Source organism: Aquila chrysaetos, chromosome 6 (genome assembly GCF_900496995.4).
Source record: "Aquila chrysaetos chrysaetos chromosome 6, bAquChr1.4, whole genome shotgun sequence".
Classification (NCBI taxonomy): domain Eukaryota; kingdom Metazoa; phylum Chordata; class Aves; order Accipitriformes; family Accipitridae; genus Aquila; species Aquila chrysaetos.
The window spans coordinates 21,731,274-21,755,912 of record NC_044009.1 but is presented as its reverse complement, the minus strand read 5'-3'; the positions used below and the strand labels follow the sequence as shown (position 1 = coordinate 21,755,912).

At 42.5% G+C, this 24,639-nt stretch overlaps 2 protein-coding genes across 4 annotated transcripts; one reads left to right on the top strand and one right to left on the bottom strand.

Annotated features, from left to right (window-relative positions):
• Positions 1–10: 10 nt before the first annotated feature.
• HSPD1 (heat shock protein family D (Hsp60) member 1) lies at positions 11–10,537 on the top strand. Of its 2 annotated transcripts, none has more exons than XM_030017907.2 (12): positions 11–169; positions 930–1,165; positions 4,066–4,318; positions 4,787–4,869; positions 5,550–5,645; positions 5,962–6,055; positions 6,464–6,632; positions 6,991–7,090; positions 8,028–8,273; positions 8,629–8,803; positions 9,416–9,594; positions 9,686–10,537. In XM_030017907.2, the coding sequence occupies exons 2-12, from the start codon at positions 992–994 to the stop codon at positions 9,836–9,838; spliced, it is 1,722 nt and encodes a 573-aa protein (XP_029873767.1). In that variant the 5' UTR covers positions 11–169; positions 930–991; the 3' UTR covers positions 9,839–10,537. The 2 variants fall into 2 exon arrangements, with proteins under 2 accessions (XP_029873767.1, XP_029873768.1); XM_030017908.2 differs by having other exon boundaries at positions 12–169; positions 990–1,165.
• On the bottom strand, positions 10,144–24,238 carry COQ10B (coenzyme Q10B). Of its 2 annotated transcripts, XM_030017914.1 has the most exons (6): positions 24,106–24,217; positions 23,322–23,482; positions 20,069–20,215; positions 18,417–18,609; positions 15,722–15,823; positions 10,144–12,643 (listed from the first exon to the last, which is right to left on the bottom strand). In XM_030017914.1, the coding sequence occupies exons 2-6, from the start codon at positions 23,342–23,344 to the stop codon at positions 12,476–12,478; spliced, it is 633 nt and encodes a 210-aa protein (XP_029873774.1). In that variant the 5' UTR covers positions 23,345–23,482; positions 24,106–24,217; the 3' UTR covers positions 10,144–12,475. The 2 variants fall into 2 exon arrangements, with proteins under 2 accessions (XP_029873774.1, XP_029873773.1); XM_030017913.2 differs by lacking the exon at positions 23,322–23,482 and having other exon boundaries at positions 24,106–24,238.
• Between the last annotated feature and the right edge of the window lie 401 nt (positions 24,239–24,639).

The window sequence follows — 24,639 nt, the reverse complement described above, 5'->3', positions numbered from 1 at the left end:
GGTTCCCGGGCCGGGCGGCGCGGAGCCCCACATGGGCCGGTGCCTGGCCGGGGGCGGGGCAGAGGTAGTGAGTGCCGAGCGCCTTCCCGCGCCCGCCCGCAGACCTGCCCGCTCAGCTTCGCGTCCGGACGGTGGAGGTGCCTGCTGTTCTCCCCCGCGCTGCCCGCAGGTGAGCGGGGCAGCACGGCGGTTGGCCCGGCCCGGCCCGGCCCGGCCCGTTCCATTTCCCCCTGCGGCAGCGGTTGCCGCCGGGGGGAGGGGTGCCGGCGCCGTTAACGGCCAGGCCTGTTCCGAGGAGCGCGCGGCGCTGCCGGCCGCCCCCGCGCGCTGCGGGGGGGAGGGGGAGGGGTGGTCGTGGGCCTGGGCCCGGGCCGGGCCTTGGGGCGAGGCCCCCGCACCCCCACCTGTGGGGGGGCGATGCCGGCGCGGCGCGGCGCGGTGCGGTCGGGCTGGCGGCAGGGGGCGAGCGGCTCTTGACCTTGCTGCGCCTGTCCGGGGGGGGCGGACACGTGCGGGCGGAGGCCCTCGGCCGCCCGGGGGGGGCCGGCAGGGCCCGGCGCCTCTCTGTGCCGAGGGTCGGCGGCCGCGGCTCTCTGGCTCTCGCCGTCCGTCCGGGCGGGCGGTGCGGCCTGCCCTTGCGGGGCGGGAGTCGGGCGCCGGTGCCGCAGCGGGTGGCCTGCGCGTCCCGCCGCGGGAAGCGGCCCGGCAGACGGAGTTGCTGGTGTCCCGCCGTGCCCCGGCGGGGCGGCCTCCCGCCCGACTGCCGGGGCCGGGGGGGGGGGGGGGGGGGGGCTCGGAGCTGCGGCAGCCCGGACCTCGCGGTGAGGACCTGCCCCCCCCCAGACCTGTTACTTCAGCTAGCCGAGAAGCTGGAAGTCGGTGCTCACCTGCCCCACTTCCTGCATCCTTTTTCCCCTCTCTTATTCTAGGAGTAGCTGCGCAAAAACATAACGCTTGTATTTTCCTCTGGATTCGTTTTAATCTTCTAGACATGCTCCGTGTATCTACAGTACTCCGTCAGATAAGGCCGGTGTCCAGAGCACTCGCCCCCCATCTAACGCGAGCATATGCAAAAGATGTTAAGTTTGGAGCAGATGCTAGAGCTCTTATGCTTCAAGGAGTAGATCTTCTAGCAGATGCTGTAGCTGTCACCATGGGGCCAAAGGTAATGGAAGGTTTTGCATTTATTTTACGTTAACGCTTTGACCTGGTTGAAAACGGCATAGTAGAAACCTGTGGTTAGTTTTCCCTCGGTAGAGCTGCATGATTGCCAACTGAAACACAAAGATGTAGGGGTATGGACAGACTACTGGGAGCAGCCAGGTTCTCATTCTTGTCACCTGAACCGTGACGGTTGTGCATGTGCTTTTCATAGTAACAAAAGTAAAATTAATTGGATCGCTGTGAAAGGTGGGGTATATTGGTTTAAACAGTTTGAAGGTTAAAGGGATGTGCATAATAGGTTACCGTGGCTCAGTTGATGGCCTGTAACAATATGCTAGAGAATTTAACTATCTGTATCGTGAGATGGGTTAATTAGTATGTGATTTTTTTGTTGTTGTTATTACAAATTACGATTTTGTACTGCTTCACCTTTTAGTATTAACAAGATCAAAGAAATACTGAAAGCGTAGTGCTGAGTTTTCAGCTGGCTGGTAAATGTTATCAGTTGAAGTGAAATTCCGTGGCAGTGGCATTCGTTTATGTTGGTTATAGGACAGAATATAGTGTGACTCCCTGTAAGTTCTTTTGGAAGGCTAGCTACTATATTCTGCATAGTCATGCAATGTGTAGCAAGGCTTGAAATGAGGTTCCTCTTTAAGGAGGGGACACTGATTTTCTTTGGGCTCACAAGAATATCTGTTCCATATAATAATGGCATATGCATGGTAGTTCTTCTCGAGGCTGCTCGACCTCTGTAAAATTTGTTTGTGTATTTCTTGCACATTTTTGGTGCTCTGTTAGCTTTATTCAAAGGCAAAAATGCTGTAAGCTGAGCAGGTGAAGGTTAAGGAACAGTGACGTCAGCAAGCTGTGGCTGTTTTCCATAAAGGAACAAAGTTTAAGTGTAGTCAATTTAACTCTTGTTTTTTTGGATCAGGCTGCTTTGTGAATGCCTAAGCATAGCTCTAATGTACTGGTTAAAGGGCAGGTCCTGATGCAACTTACTGTAACGTTGTGGGGTTTTTGTTCCAGTGTTCTCACTTTATATGCTGTTTTCCGTGTATTTGTAGAAATGTAGGGATTGTACTATAATGCCTGATTCTGCTTCCAGCAGTTTTAAGAAATATCATTCTGGTGAGGAAACTTCCCTTTGGCATTGTTCTATATTTAAAGAAATGTGGTTTGTAGTCTCCCACAATCTTTTTCATACTGCTGCCAACATGCTGATTACTTTGTCAGAACTAGTTTATGGGAGTGCTTGGATTCTTGATATGCGGGACCATCCAAAATGCATGTGTGTGTACTGGTGGTGTTCCTTTTTTCAGAAACGCAGAAAAAAAGCGTTTGTGGAGTGCAATTCCTTTAGTGTGATTGGATATAAGCAGATTTTGTTGTGCCATTCTCCTCATAGCTACCAAACAAATGTTTGAAATAAGGCCATGTCAAAATACGGGATAAAATTAAGCAAAATAAGGAGCGACTACGTGAAGAACTTGTCAGTAGCAGGATCCTCCAGAGATAGTTTTCTTACTCTTGAGGCGCTTTTAGATTTAGGAGAAGTGCAGGTCAAATAAAATAGCAGTAAGAAGTCAGATTATGCGTTATTTTGGCATAATTGTATTGTAGTAGAGTTAGAATTACGTAAGCTCTTTCACAAGTTCAACATCAGTAACTTAAGCTTAACGTTTCTTTTGCAGCTTCTAGGGCTAGTTGCGTTTCGGAAGCAACGTAGTCTCATGCATGGCAGGAATCCAAAGTCAGTTAAATCATTGAGGCAGATGTGAGTGGGCTCTGTGCAAGTGAGGAACACAGTGCGCCATAGCGGTAGCATGCTGTATGGGAGTCCTTAGCTAGCTAGCTTGGCACGTGATCCAGATTCTGGTTGGAGCTGAAACCGCGCTGGCCCGTGATCAGCTTCGGCAGTGTCTTGGCAGGAGCCAGCGTGGTCGGCTCTGAGCTGGACCCGACAGGCCAGGTGAGGGGACTCGTGCAGGGTCAGCTGGGAGGGACAGTGGTGAGGTGGGGCAGTTACTCTCCCTTCCCCTCTTCCAACAGCTCCAGCTGTCAGGATAGCTGAAGAGTTTCAGGGCAGCAGTGGACCAGAGGTGGCTCCTTGCATCTCTGCTGCCTCCAGCTCAAACTGGAACATGATTGATTGGGGCAGCTATTCAAGCTATTGAGTTCATATTGGAACAAGCAATCCTCTTGTGCGGGTGCACCTGCCCTGTGTTCCCTGCATGGTCCACATTAACTCTGTTCATGTTGGATAAGGTAGTCCAGCTTTGTAGTTGACTGCAAGTGCGGGCTAAGAGAAGAAAGGCTTGTTAACTCGCAGTGTCTGAGAAACTATTGCAACACATTAACACACATTTGTTAAGTATTCTCAGTTCTCTTTGCTAATCACTGATAAGGTTTGCAAGTCTCTGCTTTTTTAATTTTTTTTCCCCCCGAACCTGCAATGAATTGAGCTTTGTATTACTCTTTTTCAGTCACAGACTTTTTATTGTGACTTGATGGAAATTTTGCAGATTTAGTTCATTATGTTGCTATATTTCAGTTTTAGGGGAAAATATCAGTGTTAGAGGGAAGCTCTTAAATTATTTTTCTCTGCAAGGCCAGTCTTATTTTAGTTGCAGCCCTCTGAGTCTGTGGTATTAAGCATTATGGCTGGGGAGTGAAGCCTCATTCTGTGAAAGTATAAACCTTTTGAGCCATTTTTCCAGTTTTGCAGAACTTTGGTAATGTATGTGCTTGAAAAAAGTCCCAGCTGAAAGCTCTGTGTGAGGTGATGTTTCTGTTCAGCTGTGGCTGTTCAAAAGGATCTTCATCTTCAGTTGAACTCTGAGTAACATGTTGTGGGTTGTGTGGCTTTGATTTAATATTTGTGCTTTGTTGCCTTAGGGAAGAACAGTTATTATTGAACAAAGCTGGGGAAGTCCCAAAGTGACAAAAGACGGTGTGACAGTAGCAAAGGCAATTGACTTGAAAGACAAATACAAAAATATTGGAGCCAGATTAGTTCAAGATGTTGCCAACAATACAAATGAAGAAGCAGGAGATGGTACCACTACTGCAACGGTGCTTGCACGTGCTATTGCCAAGGAAGGCTTTGAGAAGATCAGCAAAGGAGCTAATCCAGTAGAAATCAGGAGGGGTAATGTTTCTTCCCTTATTTTTAATGTTTAATCACTGTCTGTTTACTTTTCATATCCCAAATTTGACTGGCTTCCTGAATTAAGTTGCCCTCTTTTTGAAGAGCCACATAAAGTTTTATATGAAGAGCGATGCATAGAGAACCCACTTGTTTCTGTATGTTACTCTGAACAATTCTTCATTTTTCTAATCATTTTACTATTTTATATACGGTTAACTTGTTTAATTTGAAGTATGTCACACCAGTTCCAAAAAATGATCGCTAGGTATGCAAATGACAATATGGAACTAGAACTGCCAGTTGCTTGTTTTTGAACATGCAAACTTGATGCATTTTTGTAATGTGCACTTTGGTCTGAAACTTAACCTGTTTGTGGTTTGTCATTTGGTTGGGTTTGGCTTTGGGTTTTTTTCCTTCTATGCTGTATACCTTGTTTTGTTCACTCACAAGTATTCCATTCATCTTTAGGGGTGATGCTTGCAGTCGATGCGATCATAGCTGAACTGAAGAAGCTGTCTAAACCTGTTACAACTCCAGAAGAAATTGCACAGGTAAAAAAAAAAAAAAAAAAAAAAAAATACTTAAACCAAGTTTACATAGCTATTTTTCAGAAAAAGTTTTGTGAAGTCAGGTTTAATGGAGTTGGGTTGTGTGTATATGACACCTGGGTATTTTTCTTTATATATCAAGATTCAGAGTATGTTTCATTGAATGATTGTCATCGTAACACTTTGGTTTTCTTGAGTCATTTAAAATTCCCAGTATTCTGCCTACAATTACACTGCTACAAGTTAGTTCAGAAGTAGGTAGTTTTTCTCATCTTCAAGTTTCATTCCAAAATGTGGTCTTAAAAGATAAATTAGGAAGAACTCAGAAAGCAAAGATGTGTTTGTGGATGGGAGCTGATGGCAGACTTCTGGGGGTGTGGTGGATCTCCTGTGGGAGGTTCAGGTTGAGGTGAGTGCCCAGCTGGGTCTCAGGCACCAGGTGTGTTGCCCTTCGTGGCTTATTTCTCCCCACGGCCGCAGATTCAGATGGCCTGTGTGTGCTGCTTGAGCCCAGTGCTTGAGCTGCCCTTCTAATGGAGTTCTTGGGTCCTGGTGTGGGTGTGCCGTGGTCAGCTGCTCTGACTTGTCAGGAAATGTGAGAACTGAAAATGGTTGGTTTTCTTTATAGTGAGGAAACAGATCACTTGTATTGTGAAATGAGATTAAATGGGTTACTGTTTCAGGTTGCCACAATATCAGCAAATGGAGATCAGGAAATCGGCAATATAATCTCCGATGCAATGAAAAAAGTTGGACGAAAGGGTGTGATCACTGTCAAGGTAAGAAGTGGCCAACTTACGGACTAACTGCAAAGTGACCATCTCTTCTCCAGTTAGGGCTGGCTTTTGTGGCACGTGATGTAGCTCCTGCTGCTCACATATGATTTCCCACCCTAATTCCTCCCTCCCCAGCTCCTTTAGATCAGGGTTTGATTGCTGTTCCCTCTTAAAATCCTTTTCTTTTGAAGGGAAGCACATAAAACTGACCTGTGGTGCAGACCCTTTCATTCCATTGTGCATAGTATGCTAAAACTGTATTTGTGCTTTTGGTAGTAGATAAGGGATCTTTAATGTAGACTTTCTTGTATCTAAACAGGATGGAAAAACTCTAAATGATGAATTGGAAATCATTGAGGGTATGAAATTTGACAGAGGCTACATATCTCCGTATTTTATTAATACAACCAAAGGTGAGTTAACAATAACACGTGTCAAATACCTCACAGTGGCTCTTGCAGGTTAGAAATAATGGTACCTGTTGTAAAGACTTTACAATCTGTTACACTATGTACTACAGCAAACAGGACAGGGGGGTCCTTCCCCATCAGCCACTCTTAACTCTTGGTAAAAGCTTGGAGTCTTGGGGGTTTTTTTCTTCTCTGCTAAGTGTGGACAGTGTCCGTGCTAACATCAAGCTGGCCCTGCAACACTCCAGCACAATGTAGAATTGAAAGTGGAGTCTTGGAGAAAACAATTTGTGTCTCTTTTTAATGCCATTGAAAAGTGCAACAGCTGCTCCAGAGTAGCTCCTTAAGTTTGAGAATGCTTGATATGTTTTTATAACTGGATTGTTCAGATAATGTGTGTTGTTTCTGCAGGGCAGAAATGTGAATTCCAGGACGCTTATGTTCTAATCAGTGAAAAGAAAATTTCTAGTGTACAGTCCATAGTTCCAGCTCTTGAAATTGCCAATTCTCACCGCAAACCTTTGGTCATTATTGCTGAAGATGTTGATGGAGAGGCCCTCAGCACTCTCGTCTTGAACAGGTGAGACTTAAAATCCATACTTTTAGAAAAATACTTCTTTTTTTTTTTTTTGCATTTTCATCCTTTTAAAGGGATACATACAAAAGCGTGTATTTGAATTTGCTACGGTGAAGTGCTGTTGTCTGTTTTCTTATCAAGTACCAAAGAAACAGCAGTTTTTTTACATTGGCATACTTTCCATCAGTTCGGACAAAACTTCCATTGTTTCCTAACTACCTTTTTGAGCAAAACCAGCTCAGTTCATGAAGGTCTCGTTGTTTGCTTGATTGTTAGAGCTGTACTGCAATAATTGGTTTTAGTAATTAGACTCGTTCTCTGAATACATGTGGAGTGTTGCTTTCTGAATTCTTCTCTTCAGACTGAAGGTCGGTCTTCAGGTTGTTGCTGTAAAAGCACCAGGTTTTGGCGACAACAGGAAAAACCAGCTTAAGGATATGGCAATTGCTACTGGCGGTGCTGTAAGTAATGATGCTTTAACTGGCTTTTTGCTCTAAGAAATGCTAATGGTATTTAAGGTGGTAAAGAATGTATATCTTTAGGTCCCTGGCTTGTATTTGCTGTGTTGCAGGCTGTGTCCTGTTCTTTCAAATATGTAACAGTAACTCTAATGTTTGAATCTTTGTAATTCTTTTTAAATGAGAATATTGATAATTGCTGTGTAATACAGCGCTGACCAACCATGAGTAATATGTCTTTTTAACTGACTGAAGTTCCACGCAATTTCCTTGCAGCATTTAGGTTGTGAAGGCAAAGAAGGAACTTCAAGGGAATTTCTTTAGAGATATCAAAGCTTTCTTGCTGCCTTATAAAACTGATTGTCTCACAGTTGCCCAGACTCGAGTATGGCAAATACAATTCTTTTAAATGTTTGGAATAGACTGGATAATTTGCTGCTGTACTCAACTTCTCAAATAGTTGATGAGCTGATTAGTCTGCCTTTATGCTGCTTTTTTTTATACACACTTCAAAATCATAGCATGATACTGGGATCCAAAGGTGGTTATTGAAATCAAACTTAATGTTTAAGCTAACTGGAGCACAAAGTAACAAACCTGCAAACTCTATTCTAAAGTCAGTTTAGTGCCTATATTCATAACTCCTTGAAATACAAGGAAGACTCTGTAACACAACTCTACTTTCGAGGCACTTTGAATCGGTGAGTTACACTAGTCAGTCACGAGCGAGAAGTTGGCAGCTCCTCATTCCATGGGGGCCAGTTTGTGAGGTACTTGCACGCCTGGACTGTGTTAGGAGAAGGGAAGAGTTTCATTCAACTCGGCTGCAGTAGTGTGACTATTTTGCACTGTTAGTGTGTTGTATGTGTTTGTGTGTCTATAAATAAAAAATTGTATATGGAGAGCTGTGAATTCCAACTTTTCATGTAATTTGTTTCAGGTGTTTGGAGAAGAGGGTTTGAGTCTAAACGTGGAAGATATTCAGCCTCATGACTTTGGTAAAGTTGGAGAGGTCATTGTGACAAAAGATGACACCATGCTTCTAAAGGGCAAGGGTGAAAAGGCTCAAATTGAAAAACGTATTCAAGAAATTATCGAACAGCTAGAAGTTACCACAAGTGAATATGAAAAAGAGAAACTGAATGAACGATTGGCCAAACTCTCTGATGGAGTAGCAGTATTGAAGGTGAGAAGTTAAACCTCTTAGGAAAGGGGTGGTATTGGTCCTTTATTACCAGTCTAAGTTACTGCTGTGTGGTTGTCTCGTAATCTTAGCCATTGATTTAGGAGTTTGGCTTCTTACAGTGCTATGCTTTGGTATTAAGAACTTGATGAAATAATAAACTAAAACTGTGTGTTTAGGTTTCTTGAGTGCTGAGGTACAAAAGAATGCTGCTGGTATGGGAGAGGATGGGTTTTAGCACTTTTCAGTTAATGACTCCAGTTGGCCATTTCATTTTGCGGCAGCGGTTCCGTAGCCGGCAGTGCTCTCCTGCCTGGGCTCCTTGTGCGGACTTTGATGTGTGGCTTGCTTGTTGTAGGTTGGTGGCACAAGTGATGTTGAAGTGAATGAGAAGAAAGACAGAGTTACTGATGCCCTGAATGCAACCCGTGCTGCTGTAGAGGAAGGCATCGTTCCAGGTGGTGGCTGTGCATTGCTTCGCTGCATTCCAGCATTAGATGCCTTAGTTCCAGCCAATGAAGATCAGAAAATTGGTAAATTACTTGAACATGTGTGTGGAAGTGTTAAGAATAGACTTTCTTCTGTCCTGAGGCTTTGTAAGATTAAATACCAACTGCTTTCAGTGTGTTTTTAGTTACTTGATCTTGAGAACCTCGTATCGCCTTGGTATGGGGGTCTCTGCTTTACAGTGGGAAGGAGCTTTCACTGTGTCCCTGACTTGGATGTGAAAGGGCCAATACCAATAAAGCAGCAGTACCCCCTGCAAAGAATTGCAAACCATTGAAGGAAGAACTGAGTTGATGGTTACAACCCAATATTGCAGACAGGCATAAAAATTGAAGAATGCTTAAGAGATTGTGTGGCACATCAAATGGAAGAAGGCTTTGTGCCGTGTTACAGTAATAATTCTCCTTACTAGCTTTTGCAGAAGTAAAACTAAAACATGTGAATATCCTACAAAGATTTCGTTTGTTGACAAATGTCAAGTAGCAGCGAGCTTTTTTTCCCTGGAACTGATACAAATAGCTTATGTTGTTGCTCAGAGGGTTCTCTCTTTTTGTGTTGACCTCTGGCACATGAGCGTGTGACTTGGCAGTAGGAGCAGTGTATGTAATATGTAATGCTAAACATCCTCTTTCCTACAGGCATTGAGATAATAAAGAGAACACTGAAAATCCCAGCAATGACTATTGCAAAGAATGCAGGTGTTGAAGGATCATTAATAGTTGAAAAAATCCTGCAGAGTCCATCAGAAGTTGGCTATGATGCAATGCTTGGGGACTTTGTAAACATGGTAGAAAAAGGAATCATAGACCCAACGAAGGTAATCTGAAATAGTCTTAATTCTCAGCTTTCCTCCCTCCCACCTCATGTGATAGTCAGCAGGTACTCAGTTATTTCTTTTCTATTTTTAGGTTGTGAGAACTGCTCTGATGGATGCTGCAGGTGTTGCGTCTCTCTTATCGACAGCAGAAGCAGTGGTGACTGAAATTCCTAAAGAAGAAAAGGAGCCGGCAATGGGAGGAATGGGTGGAATGGGTGGAGGAATGGGAGGTGGCATGTTCTAATTCCTGGGATAGGGATGCATCATGAGCTGTGCTGTTTAAGACTGACAGTTCTGACTTCAAAAACTTCAGCTGTCAGTGCAAGAGGGTGGATAGTGACTGAAGTGAGGCTGGTGTTTAAAAGAATCACTGTAACCATCAGTTACCGGATTTCATTTAACACATGTGTAATTGTTTACAGTCATTGTCCATGCCTACAGATAATTTATTTTGTATTTTTTGAATAAAGACATTTGTACATTCCTGATAACTGGGTGCAAGATCCATCTACCAAGGTCCTGATTTAAACTTAATTAAGGCACTTGATATTCTGTTTCAGAGTTTATTGGTGCTTGCCAGTACTAGAAAGAACTTGGAAGCCACTGTGCGTGAGACTAGACAATTGTGTACAAAGTAGGCAAATATACAGTTATGTGACCTTTATGTAATAAAACAAACTGCTCAAAAGTTACAAAATGTATCACCTTATTCACCTGCACACAAAGCCATAGTCATGGGAGCCTTGACAGTCTGCTGCTGCTTCTAATGTTTACTAGGAATCTGACACTTGTGCTTGGAAATGACAGGCCATTTCCCTCCAGGAAACATTCCTTTGGCTAGAATGTTTCTCAGAAATACAAGTGACTTCATTTTTGGCAAGAAATATCTAAGCTGAACTGACACTGCAGTTCTTTGAAATATTAAACAATGCAATGAAAGTAAGGCACGTGCTCTGGACTTTGTTTTGCCCTGTCTATACTGCTTGTTTCCTGTGCTGGAACAGGCCCAGTGCATTGTTCACAGTCTTGTGGGAGGGAAAGTGCGCTAAGGGTAGGAGATGGGTAAGTCATCCTTGTTAAGAAAGGGTTGTGGGGTTTTTTAATACTTCTCTTGCTCAGGTGTGGTATGTGGTTACCTCCTTCCCTTGAGACTTCCAGTCTTGTCTTCCAGCTTTCTGGTAGTGGGCTCCAGGATTTAGTTTGAATTATTTTGCACTAGATGCTGCTTTACCCTTAAAAATGACAGCTTTGTTTGACACCTAATGTGTTCTTTAACCTGACACAGCCTAATGCCTAAACTCTTTTCTGCTTGCTTTTCAACTCTGCTTTCCAGACTTCAAAACAGTGGTGTTCCCAGACTTGTGTATGTTTATCTCTGATTGACTCAACATAGGAAATTGCTTTACAACTTCACAGTGCTGTAAAACTGACCTCTTAATCCAGCTGTCACTTTCCCCAGCTTTCTACCTTTAATCAGAACTATCCTTCACAGATAGGATGTGTAAAAGTTCAATTGCTCTTTCCTGAAAACTATCTAACTCTTAACTTCTTTAAGTTAAGTTGTCAATCAGCCCTGTCTGAGACTGCTTCAGGGCTGTCTTTGTCCAGAACCCTCCCTTCCTCTGCTATCTAATACACTATTCTGTATTAACCATGTGGATGACAGACACTTTGGAGAAAGGACCAGCTCCAACACCTGATGTGAAGCTTTACCTAATTTCAGTAAGGAAATGGGGTAGTGCGAGGCAGCATATAGACAGGATTTAAAATCGGTTAAAACTTAACATTTCTTCAGAGACTAGAAAGAGAATATTAATGTCAGGAAGAGAACTACTGAAAATGAATTTAATCAAAATGGCTGGTACCATCATAATGGACTGATAATTAAATGGTAGTATGGTACTGAAAAAAATCTTAAGAACTAAGATTAGCTCTCTATTAATGACAACTGGCCTTGGGTGTGCTTGTCTGCAGTAAGTGGAGGACATCTTGTTCCTTCCTTCCAGGGAGGACAGCACTGTGGTACAGAATGTTGTGAATCCCTGCCTGAGTTCTCAAAGAGGTAACATTTACTTGGTTTAAAGTTGTGTTGGAACTGGGAACTGCTTGCATTAGACAAGATATATCTACCATAACCTAACTGTGATGTGTAACAGCAAAACAGTGGCAGGTAGGCAAGTTGAGCCTGCCCAACATAACTATGAATTCAAGTGTCTAGAGCCCAGGTAGCCAAGGAACCATGGGCTATAGCTGAAACTGCTGCATTGCAATTACGGTGGTACTTATGTTTTGTGTACCCCTTATGTTTAACATCTGAAAACTCAGGAGTGTTCAGGCTGTGTTGTTTTTCCTATTGCAGTTGCTGGTCAGAATTCAACAGCAGCTGGAGACTCCTGAGTTACACTTATCATTCATTTGGATTAAAAGCACCTGCTGCTTGATGCCTGACAAACTGTTCATACTCCCCAAAGCCAGAATGTCAGTTTCCCTTCTTGTGGCCGGGTTGACCGTTGATGCTGTTAAGTTACATTCACACTACTAATAACTTAAACTTGAGTTAATATGTTACGATGCTGAAAAAAACATAAGCTTGGATAAGGCAGAACTTACACTGTGATTACACAAACCATTTGGCAAGTTGATGAACGGCAGCCTGAGATATGTTGTGTTACAGTAGCTGCCAATTGTCTGTTACTGATAACACCTTTTAAGTCGCACTTAATTGCAGCTTGAACTTTCTATATACACACATAGCCGAATAGGTGTGTTTGGTACAGTATGAAATCACACACAAAGGTCAGATACGAAATAGGCGCCCCAAAGGCGGAGCGTGGCACCTCTTGTACAAATGAAGTGTACAAACAAGTTTATAATTTGCCTTTTACGTGTGATGAACTTCATGAAGCATTAGCTCCCGAGGTATGCTTGTTTCTGGGCCATGGAGTTTGGATGCTCTTCTTTCAAAGGCAGCTACCATCTGCTTTACCACTTCATCAAAAAATAGCGTAGCCAGTTTTGAGTGTAGAAGTGAACGAAATTCAAAAGAAACCTGTTTAAAAAGTAGAGAAAAATAGTTTTTCCTGTATCTACTGTTGTCGTAAAATGCTGTTACAAATAGCCAACTTCATTAAAGAATCCAGTTAGTCTGTAAGCAAGCCGTGGGAGAGAACAGTTAAAACTGAGCTGTAGGGGAGGGTGTCTGTGAAGAAAAGCCTAATCTGTGGTCAGAGGTCCCTGAGCTTTTCCATTAGAAGAATCATCCAGTTCTCTGAAGTAATAATTTCCATTTATCTAAATTAACTGTATTTTACTTAATATATGATGCATCACAAAACGTAAGTAGAAGATTTGGGATAATGAAAAGCTACTGACAAACAATAACTCAGTTACTTTGCACACAGAACTCACTTGGGGGACAAAAGTTAGCTGAAGAAAATCCTGCATGGCAAGACAGCAGACTTACAGGTAAGCTGTAGCAAACACAAGAGATATGTAAAAGCAGCTCAAAATAGCTACCTATTAAATACCAACATTTTAAATTAATCTTTCCATCTTGGTAGCTGTAGTTATGGTATGTTCGAACAAGAGCCATTTGCTGACTAAAGCTACAAATTTGGTTTTGTGTGCCATGCCTCCTACCTGAACACCTTCCGCTCTTGACCTTTGCTGTCCTGACATGGGCAGTCAGGTTCAGAGTACGGGCGTACTGGTTAAGTCCTCTGTACCAAGCCCTCAGGCCTCCTACTCCAGTGCTCAGAACTTAACTTCTGTGGTTTCTTTTAGCTACTGAATCTTGCAGTTAAACTGAAGCTACTGCAGCGGTTAACAGTTATGGCAGGGGCGCAGGGAGCTGGCTTTCTCTCTCCACCCTCAAAAGAAAAGGTCACTTTTATGTCAAACAGCCTTCAATTATGCTTTTGTGCTGTGCTGGCCTTCAGTCTAGTTAAATAAGGTTCCCCTAAGGCTATGTAATCACATTGTTTTGGAACACACACCTTCCCAAAATGATTACAGAATTTTCAGGAAAAGAAATGGGTTGCTCTTCTGTGATTTTTACCATCACTCCTGCTATAGCATGTCTTTTGGACTGAGATTTAAGTATTTTTGTCATTCCTGAGAAATCAGCAGATTAAATGCCAAACAGAGCAAATACAGCTTCTCTCAAATTGCTTCTGAGTAATGCATGTTAACTGTGAAACAGTAGCACAGAAGTAATTAAACTACTTGGACTGTAAGCCAAGTGTAGCTTCATTTACATTTGCTTGACCTCAAGCCTCAGTAAAATTAACGTGCCTTTTGAAAGTCTGAGAGTTGTCATTTAGAGCATGTAGAGTTTTGCAGAGCAGGGATTATGAGTTTGGCATCGAGTTCAGTAACTGTGTAAAAACTTGAGGTGTGGCATACATTCACAAAGTTTGCAGATGGTAAAAATGGTGTTGTGCTTCAATCTATGTACCAAATCATTTAAGAGCCGAAACCAAACGAGAAAAGTTCCCTGCTGTATGTATATGTCTCCTGGAATCAGGCTGGCAAAACAGGATACAGTAGCTTGTGGGAACCAGCATAACCCAAACCTCAATTTACATTTTCTAAAGCAGATGAGCATTCTTGAAATCAAAGTTTTCTCTTGAATATCTGTAATTGCATGGTATGTTTTGAGAAGTTTGTTATGAAATGCTTATCATCCCCATCTGCACAGGCCCAGAGGCAAGCAACACAGCAGGTTAGTAACTAGCAAGGATTAGAGTCCTTAAGGACTTGCCTTTGTGAGGCAACCAGCGGCTCAGCTGGCTGCATTTGCTTCTGCTACCCCAAAATGGGGTAAGCAGTAAGAAGTATCAATAGCGTTTCCCCAAGAAAGTGAAAATATCCATTTTAAGTCCAGTTTTGACTCCCTTTAACTGAAGTTCTTGACCTGAAATGTCAAAAGGTGGCTTTGGTATGGGGGGGGGCAGCGGGGGAGTTTTCCTCACAGACTCAGTGTTTAGTTTATAGGGTTTAAACACTTGCTTAATTCAAGTTTTCTCAACTGATTTATGGCTTGGCTTAAAAAATAGCTTATGTACTGGCTAGCAGCAGGAACTGGCACTTGTTTGCCTGGAGAAATTCAAATCCCATGAGCAAATAACATGCAAACATCGTTGGCAAATCCCATGAGAGATGTATTCTTTTGAGTGCCTATAGATTCATTTTTACTGTTGAACTGTATGAAGTGCAATAGAGCAATAAGCTGAAAGTTATTAACCAACCCAAGGAGATTAACATGCTAGTTTACAAATATTACAAAAAGCTCTTTTTCCTACTTACAGAAGATAATTTTTTAAAGAGAGTATCCCAGCAGATGGCAGCAGGATCCACCCATTTCTGTGTACTTTTGTAGCCTGTTCTGAACCCCAGCTTAGTTACGTGCTCAATGCAACACCTACTCTTAACACTATAAAATGTAAGAAAAAAATGTGATGACAGACTAAATAGACAAAATGGAAAAGCAATAACCTGAATGGAAAAAACCCTTGTCTAGGGGTAACAGGCAAAATCAGATAGTGGATTTAAAGAGAAATAGTTTTGAGCTGCAGTGATATCCCATCACAGAGTAGAAAGACAGCAAAAATCTATTATACCAGTATTACAGAAGGAAGCAGTAAGACTTAAAATACATGAAAAAGTAAAATTGGAAGCCAGGAAATTAAATCGACCAAACTGCAGGCCAAACAGGACAGAGGGGAGAACACCTACCTACTGGTACCCAGAGCACTTAGGTTCTAGAGTATTTAAAAGAAATAGGAAAATAAGTTTAGCAGTTCTCCCTCTGTATTTGACTGTCTAAAAACTTCAGCATGTTTAGAATTGTATGGTGAGAGATACCAGTCCCTAGACTGTTTTGTGATATGCGGACACCTCACAGAAGACTGCTGTCTCTAAACGACACTGTAGTGGTTTCCATGTAGTAAAGTTTGCAAAAATTTTTTTGGATAGTAGTGACTAAAACTAACTTGTTTTCTGTGTGTATGTGTTTAAAAAAAAATTAGTACCAGGCATTAAAAAAAACAAAAAAAAAAGGCACAGCTGAAGGTACCGTTTCCATGCCCTGTTCCTAGCATGTCGTTGTCTTAATTACAGTACTTACTGAAAAATCCAATGTACATGTCCTTGGATAACCAGGGATACCTGGGCTGAAACGCCACACTGTTTCCAGGTGATTAAATAGTTTTCCATCTGTGCAGGATGCCTAAAATAAAGTTTAAAATGTCAAGCTACACCAAGGCTTTTACAGATATGACAAATCGGTATTACTGAAGTTTTCATTTGCATTTTGTTAGACAGTGAAGGTCATGGTATAGTTAAAATTGTTCTTATAGTGCAGCCAGTATGAGATCCCATTTGTACAGTGTCATTTACAGCAGAATAATTGAAGTACTTTTAAGGGAGAGGAAAAACTGTTGCATTGAGAGTCATAAAACAGATCTCTAGCATGATGCATCGAACACCAAAATAATGCTAATGCTATATACCAGAATTTTGAACCACACTGCTTTCAGCAAAGGACATGGATATTTACTGGGTTTGTATTTTTTTTTTTTTTTTCATTACATGTATAGAATGTTTTATATACTGATATACAGACTGGTAGTCCTGGGCTATAGGAATGCTTAGCATCAAAACAAACCTGATTGAAGACAAACTCCAGACATCTTCTGTCACAAGATACTATTGTGATCAAGAACTACCACGAAGTCAGTAAGACTATACGTTCAAGTCCATAATCAGGTTATATGTTGGCTTTTAGTTACCGGCAAGCCACATACGATCCTCCTTTAAAACAATGAAGTATTTGCAGTAGTTGGCTTCATAGTTTTCATGACCATAGGATCCTTATTTTTACTCATTTTGCTTTTAGCACATATAGCTAATTTTGTGTGGCTATATTTATAATAGAAAAAGATTGAAAGACATATGCTCCAAAATCATCCAAACACGTAATCTCAGTTGGCTTGGAATATCTAGAGAGAATTTCTGTAACTTTTTTTTAACTCTTTTTTTTTACAAGTTCTTACTGTTACCACAAGCAGCTCTGCCCCAACAAGGCCGCCCATGATGAATAGGTGTTGTCTGTGGTTTGAAACCCATGGTAAGGTAAGCCATCTCAAAGACTAATCAGCAGCACAAAAATACCTACATTTTTCTGCCCAGGAATGAGATGCAGTGCCTTGCTACTTCTACAGAAAGGGGAGGAGTAGAGGGAAGATTAGACACGAAGAGCTGGGCTTGCTTTCCTGCTGCTGCCAAAAGGGCAGGAAGAATGGGAAAACTGCCAGTGTGTCCCCCTTGCTAGCAACCTTATAAGTAGCAAACTCACTCTGTGCTTTCCTCTGTGGCAAGAGCTGCTGCTACCATTCTGATTTTTCCATTGCTCAAGCACTGCTGCCATAAGCAACAAATCTGTGCTCATTTTGTTGCCACCAGTAGCCCGCTATGTTAGACCACCATGCATGCTGCCTTTGCCGAGCTATTTCTGAGGACAGTGAAGTATTCCAAACACACAGTCACTTCTCTAGAAATGTTCCTACCATTATATGAACAAAACGTAAGCTTCTAGGAAAAACAATCCCAGCAGAGAAAATGCTAATAAGTCTAGGGGGAGGAAATCTAAAGAAACTGTTCTCCTCACCACTTTCATGATCTCTTCTGAGACAAGAAATCCTCTTTTGAGTGAATTGGAGGGAAAAAGAGTTGGTAAGCCAATCTGATAGCTATGTAAAAGGAAAAAGCCAGTCTTGTCAGGGATGAGTAGAAAGGAAAAGCAGTCAGCATATAAAATGCAGCTTTTCCATTGTAGCTGTTCAACTTGCTTAATAAAGGGAGAAAGGTATTCTTTTTTCTTTCCAGAATCAGTAAGTACCTTGAATAAAGGCACTCGGCATATTCCCCTTCCAATTCATGTCTCCCTGTACTTAAGAAACCCAGTTTGTTTTGAGCAGTGTCTCTTAAGAGGAAGCCTAGAAAAGAATAGTGAAATAGGATATCCAAACAATTATATTGAACAGCAATCAACTATTGTAATTCCACTAGTTACTCCAAAAAAATAGTCAAGATCTGCCATGTGAAGGGAGAGGCAGTTTTGCTGTAAGGAGTCTGTTCTGTGCTCTTCCTAACCAAAACCAGATTCAAATATATAAGGCAAACTAGCCAGAAGATCCAGACCTCAATTAAAATTTCTCCCTTGACATTTTTAATTATTGCTCTTGAAAAGCTGAAAGGAGGGTAAACACAATTGCTTCCCTTCTGAACAAATAATTCTAAAAATGGACTTTAAATCCACTCTTCTCTCTTCTCATCAATACACTGAATCACAAGTTCTTCAGCAGATCCTACACTTAAGTTTAAGACTTCTTGTATTAGCTAGGTAAAAATCTCAGAAGAAAAGTAATGCAGATATCAATTTTGCTAAGGCATCAGAAGCTACAGTTGTCAATGATAACTTTGAAGTCAGTATTAATTTTGCATTTAGAGTGGTTTGGACAACATTTTAACAAAAACAAATAAAAATGGTATATCTTCATTAATGGCTGCTAGTTTCTCCAGCAAAAGGAAATTAAAAAGCAATTCCTCCCCCACCTCATTTGGCAGCTTATGTTTTAAAAGCACATTCAAATTCTCTCCAGTTAACCTAAGTCTTTAAACAGAAACAACACAAGTTTTGAGCCACACAAAGCACTTCCAGCATCAATTTTTTCTTGAAGCACCAGTGAATTATTTGAATTTCAACAAACAAAAGTTACAGAAAGCTACAGCTAAGGAAAAGAAAAAAAAAAAAGAGTTACCTTAACTAAATGTGGTCTCACTAGGGTAACAACTGATGTATACCTCTCTACTACAGGAGGGAATCCTATTTCTAGCTGTGCTTTGCAGTATCCAGAGCGCTTTGATAATATATCTGACTTTTTACACCAAGGCACAAATAGTTTGTAATTCTCCACAACAGCAACAACTTCATACATTTCCTGCATGGAATACCTGGAAACAGAAACATGACCATTAATTACAAGGTATTTTAACTTCAAATTCAGTATTAAAAAGTTTCAAAGATGATATAAATGGCGGTTTGGAAAGTGAACATACAGTCACCTGAAAACACTACCACTGTTTTTGGAAATTAAAAAGAGAAAAAAAAAAAAAGTAATAAACTGGTAAAAGTCATTGCATAAAGATGCAAAACACCACACAACATCCAGCAGTAAAGTTAGTGAACAGTGAACCTGGTGTCTGCTACGTTCTGCAATACCAGGTAAATACATGTACATTTCAAATGGAAAAATAGTGTTTCCAGCACAGTTGTGTCTTCATTTAAGTAGATCTTAGACATTCCACATAAAGAATCCACACTTCATGGCTACCAAGAAAAGGTGTATCAAAACTAAAGTACTATATTTCATTGTGTTTAAATAGAGGAACACTACTTTCCTTCTTTTAGCCCAAATAATTACTAAATTAATAAATAATAATAAAAAAATACATGCAATGGAAAAACCTCACAGCATCACAGCATGGCTGAAGTTGGAAGGAACCTCTGGAGGCCTCTGCTCAAGAATATTGAAATCGTATCAAAGAATATGATGGCAACATTTTAGTTGCTTCTATGGTAACATGGCAAAGTATTACATAGCTATGGTTTTTAATTTTTAGTTCTGACTCAGAAAAGAGTTGAAGCCCACGCTTAATTCCACCTGTGTTTAAAATGAAGTATATGTTCAACAGTACTCAACAGTGACTACTATTGGACAAAGGCTCTTTTTAAGTGACTATGCAAAATCTGTTGCAGTTCAAGAACCATCACGTAACTGAGTGTTAAGCATAGTCAAAAAAGTTGTGCTAATGAACAAATAGTTCATACTATTGTGGACCAGAGACTGGGGGCAGATCTCAGTCTTGTCAAATTAACTGGACTTTTCCCACTAGCTTTAAGGCAAACAGGATTTCAAAATCTTTTTTTATGTGCCTAAGTTTCTTCATCACACAACTAATTATTTTCCTTCTTTTAAAGGAAGAAGAAAATCTTGAGAAGTACAACATAATGTAAGTGCAAACATTAGCATGTATTTGGGACAGAAAAGAACAAACAGAATTTTCACACCTGTTGGTTTATTCCCATTTCACCAAATGAAATTAATAGTGTATTCTTCCCTTTCCGGGTTGTTTGTTTTGTCATGGAATAGAAGGATTATTTCTACCATTTCTTTCTATGGGGCAAGGGTTTTAGGTTCCTACAATTTTTGTACTCAGTTTCAGACTGGAAAAGCCTGATCTCTACAAATTCTGAAAGTCAAAACTCCTTCCTAGTCTCCAACTGGGCAGAGTCATAGGGGCATGTGTCTACAGGGATGCTCAGTCTTTGAAATTCCAGTGTTTTGAATTAATCACAGCAAACACAAAATCGATAAGCATATAAAGTTTCTTTCCACACATCTATACAAACCCTATAATTCTTCTTTCAGAATATTCTTTTCTTTTATTTACTAGTGGTGCAGCAATGTTGAAGAAAGTTCTTGAAAAGGTATGGCTCATTACAGGTACTTGCAAAGAAGAAATTCTGGTCATCAGAATACCACAAGAAGCCAAGTGCCTGCAACAGTGAAAATGCTTTTAGATGTGTTTCATATCAGCAAAATAAGTAACAACAAATTCAGGTGAGACAATCTGTTGTATAACATTCCAGAAAATGTCAGATTCAGATGGAGAAACAAAGGCTCATAACAGTATACATACTGTTAAAAACACAAGGGGGATTTTTTTTTCCCTTAGGAGAAACTAAAAATAGCCCCCAGTCACGAGAAAAGTAACCGGCAGAGTAAAATACAAAAGGCCCCATTAAATGTTGACTTCATGGCAGCCTGAGTTCCTGTACAAGCCTCATATGCACTTAATTTGCAGAACAGGCTTTCTTAATAGCAAAATCAAGGAAGAGAATGTTCTAATTGGAGATAAAAGCTGAGCTCTGCTATAATCCCTCTGTTTCCATCCTTCCCTCAAAAGGACAGTTTCATTTTGAAAGTCCTTTCAGAAAGTGAATTGCTTACCCAGCTTTCAAAACTTCCTTCAGAAAAATCATGCAAAACCTTGGACACAGTGTTTTCATCCATAAAACGTAACAAATAACCTTTAAAAATGCTAGTAATTCTAAGATTGCACCTCAGTGTTCTCTGTCAGTGAACATCTACACTAAAATCTAACAAATATTCATTGTGATTAATAGGTCTGTTCTGCTAAGTTGTTGATTTTGCCTAGATCAAGTCAGTTAAGATGCAAAATGCTAGCTCAAAAGCTCTGATTTTTGCCACCAGGGAGTTAAAAATGCCACTATTTTCTGTCAGTAATTCTACAAACATAAGCTGAAAAGCAACCTAGGTCTTATACTGTCCTTTCTCTAATTAATCAATCAGGACTGTACTTCTGCATTCACATAGTAAAAAATGGAACCAACATTCCCCACTTAGCATTAAGGCTTGTTTGGTGGTTTGTTTGGTTGTTTTGGTGTTTTTTTTTTTAACACAATGAACATGTAGATGCAATTTTTTAGTAACCACCAAAGTAGTCTAGCAAATTACAGTTACCAATTTTAAACAATTAAAATTATTATTAACAAGTTCTTTAAAAATCATCATAACTTTGAATTCTAAAGAAACACAGTAATAACCGGGGACTGATCACATTAGCTTATACAGTCACTGCATTAGGACACAGGCAAATAATAAATTGAGTATAGAACTTAGAGGAAAATAATCATCAGCAGCAGCTGATTAGAAACAATCTGTACAGACTAGAAAAAAAAAAGAACTGTAATACGAAGCAAGGTGACTGACAACAGAGATTGTAATCACTGCAGTTGAAAAGGAATTACTTAAGAGGGGACAGAAGTATGGTGTCAAAATTAAGAAAGAATAGGTGGACTTTAAAGGTCTTTAGACAAAGTCTGCAAACTTTTGCAACTGTATCTCAAGGGATGTGGACACAGTCTGGTGTTTTTTCCACACAGACTGGACAAGACTGTTAAGGAAAAACATTGTTTTGACAGAAATGCTGGAAGGGTGCCAGTAACATTGTAGCTGCCTCAACCAGATTCATAGAAAGTGTTCAAATGTTTGGACCAGACCTCGTTCTGGAGAGCTATTTTAAATTGCTTTCTCCATGTGGGGCTATGTATAGTACACAGTCCAAACTAGTTGCCAGGTTTCTTCACTTGGTTTGGTTTTTACTGTAATGCTATGCCAGTGTATTTTTTCCATACAGTTTTATCTAGAGTTGTTTCAGCTACAAGGCTGAAAAACAATCTCTACGAATAATCTTTTAGCTGCTGTTAAGACAATGTCCTTTTCACAAATATATTGCCATTCAAGGAAGGCAAGGCTAAGAGAAGTTATAATGCTAACAAACATGGTGACACTTCATCGCTTTCCTGATTTTATCTGAAGAAAAACAGATGCTATGAGAATATGCTGGGCTCGGTCCAGTTCAGGAAAGCATACCTGTTCAAAAAATCACAAAAGCACAGATTTCAACAGACTGTCACACATGTTTTTGTAAACCTGATCAAGGCCACAGAAAAAAAGCCAAGTCTGTACTAGAATTCAGACACACCTACCACCTCTGTATTTATCCTCTGACAGTGATACAACCATGCCCACTCGCACTGCCTTCACTAGCATCACTGAATTCCTGCCACTCGCTGCTTTCTCTCTAAACATTTGGGCACTGATCACAGTATCACCTCACTTCCATGACCTGAAAAGGAAGCATTTACTGGTGTACAGTATACATACCCAAGTGATCTATATTCAGTGATAATTTTTAATAGCTACAAAATGTTCTAAGCCTAAAGATTAACGTATTTTTTAAAAAAGGGATCTCGAACTCCTGACTATAAAGACTCAAATTAGTGGCAAGGGCCTGCCAGGGCAATTGTGTTTACTGTTATCCCAACTGTTACTTCCATAAGGTTAGTGGTATCTGATGGCCATTTTATGGTCTGTGAGACATGAGTTGATCTCATTCAAATTTTGTCGACAGCTGTTCACATCCCAAAAAATGAGCGTTGCCAACAAGTGTCCTCATTAGCATCTCGGTCTGAATAAGCACAAGAGACCAATTTACCACCTGAGTCCTTGAAGTCTGCTACTCAGCACAGTAAGGGGTCCACCGAGTTGACAACAGGTACAGAATGTACACCAATGACAACTGCAAGATGTGAAAGCATATGCAGCTTCAAGGCTACAAATAATACAGCACCGTTTTGGATTCAGCTTGCACTTGCTTAAAACCAGCTGCCAAGATTCTTGCGGCTTACACTAGAAACATTTTGAAACTTAGTTTGTAACCAGTTACTTAATGAGTTTCCTTATGCTGAACACCCTTCCCGGTAATTGCTTTTGCCCTCAAGACTTTAATATATTACTTTAAAAAACAGCAGTTTTGCTTACCAGGATTGAACTATTGTAATATTGCAAACACATCCTAAAGATTAAAAAACAAAGGATATACAGTAAGAAACGTGGTCCAAGTAAGATGGCTTTATACCACTGCGCAATAGCAATTATGTCAAATGACTGCTTGAAATTTGACATAATGAACCAATCTCTATTCCACTTTTTCACTATTTTTATGAGGATGACAGTAAGACTGAATTTAACAGAGAAACACAGCAGCACAGCCATAACAGCAGTAACAAGTGAAACCTTTTTCCTCCTAAGATTTTCATATTGCAGTCTCTCTCTCATCTGTGTTTTCTTTTTCTTCCAGCTACAAGATCAACTCTTCTCCCAAAGCATATTTTGTTTCTCAAGTTGTTCCAGCCAGCCTTACATGTGATCAGGGGATAAGGAACTTGTTGCATTATCTGAAGTGGAAAACATCTGGGCGTTTTACTCAGTTTCTAATTTCTTTTATGGATTGCTCGCAGTTATGCAATTGGCTCAAGCAAATAAGAGGCAAGTTTACAATCTGAAAATCGTTTGTTCTTCCACCGACACTGGCCGCGCCGAAAGGAGCCGAGGACACCCCATCCGCCCCCACCCCCGCCCCCGGAATGCAGAGCCGGAGACGACCTGGCAGCACCTTCCCTCTCCCCTTCCCCGAAGCCACCAGCTTCCACCCGGGGCGGCACCGGGCAGCGCCACGCTCCCCCGGGCGGGTCTCGCCGGGCAGGGGCTCGCCCAGCACCGCCCCGCGGGGCTGCAGGCAGCCCGGGAGCGTTCACTCCGGAGCGTACTGAGGCACCTCCCGCCTCAGGCGGCCCCACCCCGCCCCCGGGCCCAGCCCGGCCCTGGCCGCGGCGCCCCGGGGCGACAGCGGGGCCGCCCGGCGGGCGGAGGGGAGCCGGGGCGGCCGGGCGCGCCGAGGGGCGGTGCAGGCGGCGGGGCCCCGGGACGGCACGCCACCCGCCGCGGCGGTGGGAGGAGCCGTGGCAGGGCCCCGGCCGTCACCCCCCGCGGTCACTCCGCCTCGCCTCGCCCCGCGTACCTGACAGCGGCCGTGCGCGGCGGCGGGGCGGCGGCGAGCCCACCGGCCAGCGCCCTGCCGAGCGCCCGGCCGCTCCGCGCCATCTCGGGCCCCGCTCCTCACCGGCTGCCCCGCCCGCCCCCGCGCGCTGCCTAACGGCCGCCCGCGCACAGCCGCGCCCCCGCGGCACGGCCCAACCGCCTATCGCCGCTCGGGGGCCGGCCTCGCGCGCTGCGGGCCGGCCCCGCCGCCGGCCGGCGCGGGCGGGGGGGGCGCGCGCAGTCACGAGACGGCTCGGGCGGGGGGGGAGAGGCCCTTCGCCTGATTGGCCGGGCGGCGCGCGAGCCCCGCGCACGGCTATAATTGGGCTTGTGCGCGCGAGCTGCGCCCCTTGGAGCGGGGGGGGGGGGGCAGCGAGGGCGGCCCGGCCCCTTCCCCGCCTCCCCGCTCGGCAGCGCGCGTGACCGGGGCGGACGGGAGGGAGAGGGTTAGTACGGGCCGGCAGACGGCCTCCGCGGGGCGGGAGCGGTGCCGTGCCCCTGGGAGCGCCGGGCC